Source organism: Aethalodelphis obliquidens, unplaced genomic scaffold (assembly GCF_003676395.1).
Source record: "Aethalodelphis obliquidens isolate GAN/ISIS:26980383/991018 unplaced genomic scaffold, ASM367639v1 scaffold6, whole genome shotgun sequence".
Classification (NCBI taxonomy): domain Eukaryota; kingdom Metazoa; phylum Chordata; class Mammalia; order Artiodactyla; family Delphinidae; genus Aethalodelphis; species Aethalodelphis obliquidens.
The window spans coordinates 62,048,112-62,059,534 of NW_020837950.1; the positions used below are offsets into that span (position 1 = coordinate 62,048,112).

General features: G+C 38.1%; 1 protein-coding gene across 3 annotated transcripts in view; it reads left to right on the forward strand.

Moving 5' to 3' along the window:
• Positions 1 to 5,470, forward strand: part of ABHD18 (abhydrolase domain containing 18) — a 34,780-nt gene extending 29,310 nt beyond the window's left edge. For all 3 annotated transcript variants that reach the window (XM_027103687.1, XM_027103688.1, XM_027103689.1), the window contains 2 exons: positions 79 to 241; positions 3,161 to 5,470. In XM_027103687.1, the coding sequence (XP_026959488.1) occupies positions 79 to 241; positions 3,161 to 3,212 (215 nt within the window). In that variant the 3' untranslated portion in view covers positions 3,213 to 5,470. The remainder of the gene's footprint in view (positions 1 to 78; positions 242 to 3,160) is intronic.
• The last annotated feature ends 5,953 nt before the right edge of the window (positions 5,471 to 11,423 follow it).

Genomic DNA, 11,423 nt, shown 5'->3' on the forward strand with positions numbered 1-11,423 from the left:
GATTACTAGTATTTATATAAAATTCTTAGAGCTTCTTAAAAGTATATACGTTGCATCTTAAAAAAATCCTGTACCTAGTTCCAGTTGACCCAAGCCTCATCATAGTGGTTCAAGCCAAAGAAGATGCCTATATTCCACGAACAGGAGTTCGAAGTCTACAAGAAATTTGGCCTGGTTGTGAAATCCGATATCTAGAAGGGGGTCATATTAGTGCTTATCTTTTTAAACAAGGACTCTTCAGGTAAGATGATTGGTCTAACAGGTGTCTATTTATTTGTTGTTTGTTTTGGGGACTTTTTTGGCTCAACAAATATAAAGATTGGGTATTTTTATTATATATTTTAGCCCTCTTATTTCCTTCCTGCCTCTCTCAATTCTCACACTGTGATACTCTTTCCTATCTTGTCTTTTTATTTTCTTTTCCTTCTAGAGAACTAGGAAATAGCATGTGAGAGGCATGCTTTGTTGTGTGGTTTTACCCTCTTCAAATATTACTAGCCAGGTGCTTTAGGGTGTAGGGAGGAACATTAGCGTTTGCAAAACTCGCTTTAGCTCATCATGAACTTTTCACTCCACTCTGATGTTCTTCTCTCAGAATGACCTGAGTATCTGTGGAATAATGTAGCAATGTTTTTCAGTAGCAGGTGAATATTGAACCCTAAAAGAGAAGTGAAATACTGGTTTTATTGTTAATAACCTTGTACGACTCTGGTATTTGATAAAATTTATAAAGACTTTTTGCTATTATTCTAGTTTTTTGATAATGCTGTTTTATTTCTACTTCTATTCAGATTTGATTGTTAACAGGTATCATTGGAATATTTATTATTAATGGTTAAATTAGTTCACATAAAGTGCTTAGACCAGTGCCCTGTGCAGTGTTCCAAAACTGCCAGCTGGATAGTGGTATAATAGAAGAATGCGTGTGCTGTATGTTTGACATGTTTTAGTTCTTTTTAACCTAAGGAGTAATTCTTTGTATGTTGTTGCTTATGTAGTTCAGTTTATAGATATCACCTTTTTGAGGTACAGTCTAATTCTCCAAGTCTGTAATGTCCTCAAGAATATAGTAACCCTTTCTTTTTATAGTATGATCTTTTAAAAAATACTCATGTATCAAGCATTTGAGTCCCTGTTAGTTGGAGAGTGAGCAGACTACTTATCCAGTACTCAAGTGACCCTCTGGCACAGCAAAACTAAGACAAAAACAAACGAAAATTGTGAGTACTTAGTGTTGCTAGGGTTGCTCAAGAGTCTAAAGTTCTGTTATACATGTGAATGCAGGGAACGCACATGCTTGTTTTAGTAAATCGTTGTCAAATTTCTTTTACTCTTTTATGTATCTACGTGGCAGTGTGGCTGAGAGGCATTAGGAAGAATAGAAGTCAGCAGTAAAAACTCATAAGTGCTAATCTGAAGGCTTCATTTGAGAAAGAGATAAATGTTAGCTATCAACATGTGCTAGGTACTAGAGCAATTGCTTCATATGTTATTTTTAATATCACTTTTACACAGAAACACAGGAAACAAAAAAGATTAAATAACATGCTCTGGTGGAGTAACTGCTAAGCCATTTGGCTTCTCCTACTCCCCACTAGTCACTTCAAAACCTAACAAAGTTTAGGACTTCCCTGGTGGCGCAGTGGTTGAGAGTCTGCCTGCCGATGCAGGGGACACGGGTTCATGCCCCAGTCCGGGAAGATCCCACGTGCTACAGAGCGGCTGGGCCTGTGACATGGCCGCTGAGCCTGCGTGTCCGGAGCCTGTGCTCCTCAACGGGAGAGGCCACAACAGTGAGAGGTCCACGTACCGCAAAAAAAAAAAAAAATGACATTGGAGTAGTAGAATTTTACAAATTCAGGCTTTTCATTCCCCAGATTTAAAAATAAAACAAGCCAATCCTTTATGTGCTCTAATAATTTGGGTTAAGTTATTTAGAACTGATTGATAATACAAATGAATAAGAGACTATTCAAATGATTTAAAATGCATATGTATATCTTTACTAACTCTCCTCATACCATGTACACAAGCCCAGATTGCAACCTTAGACCTCATTTTATAGATTTTTGAGCCAAATACACACAAACATTATACAAAGCTTTGTCTTTCCAACAAATTGGAAATCACAGTCTGTAGCAGGTGCTAGTTTTAAAGTTAATCTTAATATCTTTTTAAGGATGTGGGGAAATGCTTAGTCAAACAAGTATAACACAGGATTAATATGATCTCAGTTATCATTTAAACTGGGTGAAAATACAGACATAAGCATTTTTTAAAAAAAGCTTGTAGGAGAAGATTAAATGTAGATATCTTAGAGTGATGGGATTATGACTTTTTTCCCTTTTTCTGAATTTTCTACAATGAAAATGTATTTGACAATAGGAAAAAAAAATAAGCCTTAAAAATAATATCTTATGAACCTGGGCCAGATCAGTTTGACTCTTCCTTTCCAATTAAAATACTACAATGCCTAGTGGAGTTAATGTAGGAAACTAAGGCTTTTTTTTTTTTTTTTTTTTTTGCGGTACGCGGGCCTCTCACTGTTGTGGCCTCTTCCGTTGCGGAGCACAGGCTCTGGACGCGCAGGCTCAGCGGCCATAGCTCATGGGCCCAGCCGCTTCGCGGCATGTGGGATCCTCCCGGACCGGGGCACGACCCCGTGTTCCCTGCATCGGCAGGCGGACTCTCAACCATTGCGTCACCAGGGAAGCCCCGGAAACTAAGGCTTTTAAGTTCAGTTGCTATATCATAATCTATGCAGTAGATTGAATATTGCATTTGAAAAGTTCTATAGCCAGTTAATTTTCAACAAGTAACAGAATAAAAAGAAACCAGTTCCTTTTCATTTTATCATTTCATATTTTATACATAAATGTATACATATATAAATTTAAAGGCACAAAAAAGTGCTTCATGGGAAAAGTTGGCATTTATGAACCATCGGTTGGAAGTACATTTGAAGTTTTCCAGTGCTGGTGAAGTTACATGGATCCAAACACTCAGCCTCACGTACCTGCCTCTTCCACAGCTATTGATATTTGGAGAGGAGGTCAGCTTGCAAGACACCGGTTATTTGCAAATAACTTATAGTAAAAACACTGTCTGTGCCCCTTTTTTTGCGAATTACTTGTAGTTTTTCTTTCATATTTAATTTTAGGCGCGCCATCTATGATGCATTTGAACGCTTCCTCCGTAAATACGCTAACTAATGGGATCACGTATGTAACCAGTGCAGCCATCATGTTTCTTATGGAAGGAGTTTGATCCTTTGATGATGTGAAGAACAAGCAGACAGCACTATATAACTAATTGCTGTCAGTTTAGTCTGGAATTCAGTGTTACAGATCAGTCAACTATAATCTTTAAATACATCTGAATAATTGTAAACCAATATTTGGATGAAATAATGCTGAACTATTTTGTACTATTTGTGGGAATCCCATAAAATCAATATCTAGTCTGTTGTTACTATTTATGTAAACTTTACATTTTAAATTATGAATAATTTATTAATTTAAAACAAATTTATTCATAGAAACCCTATTGGTTTTTAAAGAACTGCTAAGTCAAACTTAGTTTGTAATATGTCACCCTATATTGTATATATGACCTTACATGACATTTCTATTATTGATTTGATTCGAGAAGCATGTTTATTTCTTTTACGGATCTACAGTGAATTTATAATCTTATTTTCAACTTTAATTTTCTGCCATGGATACTTACCATGTGTAAAATCAGTTTTAACTTTGAATACTAAAAAATCCTTTTTGCTTTCTACTTAAGTACTTTTAATAATTAAATTGAATGTGAGAATGCAGATAAGATGCATAAGACTTGGCTAAACTTTAAAACTTTGCCAAATATTAGGTTAGAAAAAAATGCCAAACATTTTTCCCCTACTTGAAAAGATTCAATTCATGAACACTGAAATAATGAAAGACCTATTGCATTAATTAATAACTGTTTCTTAACATTTTCTTGTATACATACTCTGAATTTGCTAAACATCTAACTTTAGGCCAAGTACTTAACAGCTTTGGTTTTTTAATTTCAGAAATTAATGGCCACATATGAAATTGATCTGTCCGTATAAACTTTATTTTACGGAAAAGATATAATAACTAGTACTTTTTAAAAATATTATATGGCTACACTTGGTGCTTTCTTTTTATTTTATTTTACTTTTAAACTTTTTTGGCTGCACCGCACGGCCTGTGGGATCTTAGTTCCCCAACCAGGGATTGAACCCGGGCCCTCAGCGAGAGTGCAGAGTCCTAACCACTGGACCGCCAGGGAATTCCTGGTGCTTTCTTTTTATGTTAAACTTCTCAAGCCAAGAACTAAAATGTTTTTAAAAGTAGAAAATATTTGGGGTTTAGAAAAAATATATTTGAGTTTTATTTTTTTGAAATATGTGTTGTCTGTGGGTTATTTTAAAATATGTATTCCTAGTCTAGTAAGGATATTTGAATTATAAGATGCCTTTGTAGCTTTTTAAAGGAGATTTTATTTGGCCCTCTAATGCCTCCATCACCTTAATTTTTAAAAACTATTTTTAAATGATTAATGTGAAGTCACTGATGGCATACAGTGTTGTAAATTCTGTAAAACTACTTTGACATAACAAACAAACATAGTTACAGCCATTTGAGCTATAGCAATTTTACATGTTCAGATTAGAACCTTTACTTTTCACTAAAAGTATGAAATCTACTAAAGTTCTCCAACAAAATACCCTTTAAAGATAAAGTAAACCTTGTTGTTAACTGAATTACAAGTATTTTCTTATGTATATAGTGAGGTGATTGCTTTCTGAGCAATGGCTTTAGTGAAACCAGTACTTTATTTTTCACATAAATATTTCCTACTAAGCAATAATGTACCATGGTATGTAACTTTCTATTGGTAAAAGAATGAAATTTCATTTCAGTTTAATTAATTCTTAGGCATAACTAATTTCTCCCAAATAAATGTGAAAGAGGTGTTTTTAAAATTTCTTCTCTTATCCAGATGTTCTAAGAATATATGCACACAACTACCTAAAGAAGTGCTGTCTGCCATTTTGAAGATTGGGTACATAAATTGCTAGAAATTCATTTAGCCCAGAGTTGCAAACTGGCAATCAGTACAGGACAGCTTGTCCCACAGTTGTTTTATTCAGTGTGCATAATACCTCCAGCAAAATTTTTGAATTCGAGAAGTCTTTAGACTATGTATGCATTCCCCAGTTTGCCATAATCCACCAGACTCCAAGCTCTTGTATTAGACTACTTCACTACTTTGTGTTTCCCACTTAGCCCTGAAGACATCTGAGCCTGACACCCCGACTTAGATCTGTGGTTAAAAAACATTTCTGAATTTCATGATTTGATAATGTTGTAAGTACTATTAAATCATTTTAGCATATGCATTTTAGATTGTTTCTTATGAATGTAAATTTTAAGGTGGTGCTTTCTTTTATAAAGATTATTGAATTATTGACTCTGTAACTGAAATTTTAAAAATAATTTCCAAATATTTTTTACTTCACAATAAAAGTCTTAAAAATTAATTACTTGTTATGTTCAAGACGTATTATTCTAAACGCAGAAAACCCATGTCACATTTGATTAATATAGCCAAACTTGAACTAAGTGTATGTTCCTTCTTAGTAATATTATGACCCAAACAACGTAAGGCAAATATAAGCAAAGGAGTCTTTAGCAAAACAGTATTCAGTATCTACAACAAGAGCCAAATTTCCCCCCAAAATGTGTGATGTCAGGGAAACCAGCATTCTGACAGACCAATCTAAATGTTGTGTAACTCACTATTAGATATTATTACATTTACACTAGTAAATGTACTGCAAACAATTAAAATCTAGAGATAAGAACTATAGGACTGGGAATAGGGGTCCTGAGCAGAGGCTGCTGTAGAAACTCGGTTTGGAAATAAAAGAAAGGTTATGGCAGATTAGACAAAGGGAAAAGAGGTACATTTTGACCATTTTGCAGGAGCAGAGTAACCTAATTCTAGGAATACTGTTATAGGCAGAATCCTAAGAAACCAATGACTGTGTGAAGGACAGAAAATGTTGGACCAAAAATCCAAGGATTTTCCTCAGGACTAAAAGAGCTAATAGGCAGATTCACCAGATTGTGTTAATTAAGAAAAACTGTATAAACAACTGTAAAAAGTTTAATCTGTGTATAAACTAGCTGGGATAAAAGTTTTCCTATATACAGTACCTGGATAAAGTACCTACCTAAAGTACGTACCACTTTACTGCTCTAAGTGTGGTCAGTAGATTTGCAGCATCCTCTGGGAGTCTGTTAGAAACTTAGAATCTCAGGTGCCATCCCAAACTTCCTGAGTCAGAATCTGCATTTGAATAAGATCTCCAGATGGTTCAAATGCACATTACGTTTTGAAAAACACCCTTCTAAGGTCAGTGGTTCTCAAATTTTTGCCTGCATACGAGAATCACCTGGAGACCTGTTAAAAAGATTTCTGGGCCCCAGTGCCCAGAGTTTCTGATTCAGTGAGCCTGGGGCAGGGCTGGGGAATTTGTAATTCTAACAAGTTTCCTAGGACACTGATGCTGTTATCTAAGGGGTTACACTTGAAGAACCTAAGAGCCATGGCTCTAATTGGATCTCAGGCCTTGGCTGCACATTAGAATCACCTGGTGGGGAGTTCCCTGGTGGTCCAGTGGGTAAGACTCTGAGCTCCCAATGCAGAGGGCCCGGGTTGGATCCCTGGTCAGGCAACTAGATCCCACATGCATGCCACAACTAAGTCCACATGCTGCCACTAAAAACATGCCGCAAACGAAGATATCACATGCTGCGACTAAGACCTGGCACAGCCAAAATAATAAAAATAAATAAAAATAAATCACGTGGGGGAGTTTTAAAAACATAGGTAAGAATGCTCAGACCTCACCCCAAAGATTCAGATTTAGTTGCCTTGAGGTACCCAAGCTCCCCGGGCAATTCTAATGTGCAGCCAGGCTTAAGAACCATGTGCTTCAGCAAAGGAAAACATAAACAAGACGGAAAGTCAACCCTCAGAATGGGAGAAAATATTTGCAAACGAAGCAACTGACGAAGGGTTAATCTCCAAAATATACAAGCAGTTCATGCAGCTCAATACAAAAAAAAACAAACAACCCAGGCTTCCCTGGTGGCGCAGTGGTTGAGAGTCCGCCTGCCGATGCAGGGTACACGGGTTCGTGCCGCGGTCTGGGAAGATCTACATGCCACGGAGCGGCTGGGCCCATGAGCCATGGCCGCTGAGCCTGCGCGTCCGGAGCCTGTTGTTCCACAACGGGAGAGGCCAGAGCAGTGAGAGGCCCGTGTACCACAAAAAAAACAAAAAAACAAATAAAAAAACCCAATCCAAAAATGGACAGAAGACCTAAATAGACATTTCTCCAAGGAAGATATACAGATTGCCAACAAACACATGAAAAGATGCTCAACATCACTAATCATTAGAGAAATGCAAATCAAAACTACAATTAGATATCACCTCACACCAGTCAGAATGGCCATCATCAAAAAATCTACAAACAATAAATGCTGGAGAGGGTGTGGAGAAAAGGGAACCCTCTTGCACTGTTAAAATTGATACAGCCACTATGGAGAACAGTAGGGATGTTCCTTAAAAATCTAAAAATAGAACTACCATACGACCCAGCAACTCCACTACTGGGCATATACCCTGAGAAAACCATAATTCAAAAAGAGTCATGTACCACAATGTTCATTGCAGCTCTATTTACAATAGCCAGGACATGGAAGCAACCTAAGTGTCCATTGACAGATGAATGGATAAAGAAGATGTGGCACATATATACAATGGAATATTACTCAGCCATAAAAGGAAATGAAATTGAGCTATTTGTAGTGAGGTGGATGGACTTGGAGTCTGTCATACAGAATGAAGTATGTCAGAAAGAGAAAAACAAATACTGTATGCTAACACATATATATGGAATCTTAAAAAAAAAAAAAAAAAAAAAAGGTTCTGAAGAACCTAGCAGCAGGACAGGAATAAAGATGCAGATGTAGAGAATGGACTTGAGGGGAGGGGGAAGGGTAAGCTGGGACGAAGTGAGAGAGTGGCATGGACAGATATACACTACCAAATGTAAAATAGATAGCTAGTGGGAAGCAGCCGCATAACACAGGGAGATCAGCTCGGTGCTTTGTGACCACCTAGAGGGGTGGGATAGGGAGGATGGGAGGGAGACACAAGAGGGAGGAGATATGGGGATATATGTTTATGTATGGCTGATGCACTTTGTTATAAAGCAGAAACTAACACACCATTGTAAAGCAATTATACTCCAATAAAGATGTTAAAAAAAGAACCATGTGCTTTCAAGGACTCAAGGGAAGAGGAATAGCTGCTGAAGGAAAGGATATAAAGTCATTAAATCAACATAGATTTTGGAAAAGAATTCCCAATTTCTGGGTGTTATCAGCACCCAAGAGATATTAAAGTAGCCAAGAGGGCCTGTGTCCCTTTTGCTTCTATATTGTTAAGGGTAGATGTGTATTAGAACAGAATGAGCTGAGGGTGCATTTATGCACTTACGTGCAGCAAAGCTTCTGTAAACCTTAAACATAAAGCAGAGACAAGTATGAGCAAGGAAGAAATGCTACCCCTTTTGCTTTATTTTCTTCAACCATAAAGATTACATCTTCCCTTCTTTTTAAAAAAAAATTATTATTTATTCATTTAATTTATTTTTGACTGCGTCGGGTCTTCGTTGCTGCACGCGGACTCTCTAGTTGAGGCGCGTGGGCTTAGCTGCCCTGAAGCATGTGGAATCCTAGTTCCCTGACCAGGGATCGAACCCACGTCTCCTGCATTGGAAGGCGGATTCTTTACCACTGGACCACCAGGGAAGTTCCACATGTTCCCTTTTTAACCACATGAAATTGCTTTTTAAAATGCAAATATGGGTTATCCTGGTGGCGCAGTGGTTGAGAGTCCGTCTGCCGATGCAGCGGGTGCGGGTTCGTGCCTGGCCCGGGAGGGTCCCACGTGCCGCGGAGCGGCTGGGCCCGTGGGCCGTGGCCGCTGGGCCTGCGCGTCCGGAGCCTGTGCTCCGCGGCGGGAGAGGCCGCGGCGGATGCCCGCGTACCACCAAAAAAAAAAAAAAAAAAAAAAGTAGATATATTGGCTCTTTGAAAAGTTAAAGCATTTCTTTAGAAAATTTTTGCTTTCACTTCCAGAGCAGTTACTCCTCAAGATTTTTCCATCCATATCAGTCACCAAAATAGATGCCTTTGCTATTGTATGTTTTAGAGACACTTGTCACGAACTCATAGACCTTTGATCCACTTCCCTTGCCCTGTAGATAACAACTGACTTTAAGTCCTTACACTCAGGCAAAAGGCAATCACTGATCCTGGTCTGCGTTTTTACTCAAGCTCAACTGTAATCCTATACCAACAGCGTCACCTGCTAAGCATTCAGTCCTGAACTAATTCCCCAACCTGCAACTCCTCTACAAAACACCGATTGGCTAGTTGATACACAACGATAACATGGAACTGAATATATTTTCTACTTGGAAATATAAATATGTTTGTACATTTATTATTTCATAGTCTTCCTTCTAGATGTCATTTTATATGTCTTAGGCTGTAAAGTGGGAGAAAATAAATTGGTAATCTGAGAGATGCATTGGGAAGACCTTTTGAGTAATAAAATCTACTTGAGAGGAGATAGGTTTGCTGTCACTTGCAGAACTGTACCGACAGGACTATCTGGGGTTTGCTCTTATTTCTACTTTAGGGTCATATCTTTAATTCACTCTTTGGTATCTCCAAAATGGATGAAGATTCTATGCAGCTGGTCTGGTAATGTGCTCTGTGTCCTGATACCTGCCAGGTCTTCAGGGTTTTTTTATATCAGAAAGTAATCATGACACTTCTGGGAACAAATTCCTCCAGAGAATAGAGCTAAGCCTCTTGCAGCAGTTAGCCAACTTGTGAATTCAAAGGAAAAGTTCTTGAAAGAAACTAAAAGTGCAACTCCAGTGAACACACAAGTGATGAGAAATTGAAACAGTCTTATTGCTGATATGGAGAAAGTCTTGGTGGTCTGGATAGAAGACCAAACCAACTACAATATTCCCTTAAGCCAAAGCCTAATTCAGAGCAAGCCCCTGACTCTTCAATTCTATGAGACTGAGAGAGGTGAGGAAGCTGCAAAAGAAAAGGTTGAAACTAGCAGAAATTGGTTCATAAGATTTAAGGAAAGAAGCTATCTTCAAAACATAAAAGTGCAAGGGGAAGCAGTGAGTGCTCATGCAGAAACTGCAGCAATTTATCCAGATGACCTAGCTAAGATAATTAATGCAGGTGGCTTCATTAAACAGCAGATTTTCAATGTAAATGAAACATTCTTCCATTGGAATAAGATGCCATCTAGGACTTTTATAGCTAGAGAGAAGAAGTCAATGCCTGCCTGCAAAGCTTCAAAGGACAGGCTGGCTCTCTTGTTAGGGGCTAACGCAGCTGGTGACTTTAAGTTGAAGCCAATGCTCATTTACCATTCCAAAAAAGTCCTAGGGCCCTTAAGAATAATGCTAAATCTACTCTGCCTGTGTGTTATAAATGGAAAAACAAAGCCTGGGTGACAGCACATCTCTTTATAACATGGTTTACTGAATATTTTAAACCCACTGTTGAGACCTACTGCTCAGAAAAAAAGATTCTCTTCAAAATATTATTCTCACCAACAATGCACCTGGTCACCCAAGAGATCTGATGAGGATGTACAATGAGATTGTTGTTTTCATGCCTGCTAATACAACATCCATTCTGAAGTCTGAGAATCAAGGAGTCATTTCAACTTTCAGTCTTATTATTTAAGAAATAGCTTTTGTAAGGCTATAGCTGCCATAGATAGTGATTTATCTGATGGATCTAGGCGAAGTCAATTGAAAACCTTCTGGAAAGGATTCGCCATTCTACATGCCATTAAGATAATTTGTGATTGATGGAAAGAGGTCAAAATATCAACATTAACAGGAATTTGGAAGAAGTTGATTCCAACCCTCATGGATGTCTTTTAAGTGTTCAAGACTTCAGTGGAGGAAGGAACTGCAGATATGGTAGAATAGCAAGAGAACTGGAATTAGAAGTGGAGCCTGAAGATGTGACTGAATTGCTTCAATCTCATGATAAAACCTGAATGGATGCGGAGTTACTTTTTTTTTTTTTCCAGCCGCACCACGAGGCATGCAGGGATCTTCACCGACATGGGATTGAACCCGTGCCCCCTGCATTGGGAGTGCAGAGTCATAACCACTGGACCACCAGGGAAGTCCAGGAATTGCTTCTTATGGATAAGCAAAGAAAGTGGTTTCATGAGATGGAATCTACTCCTAGTGAAGACGCCATGAAGATTGT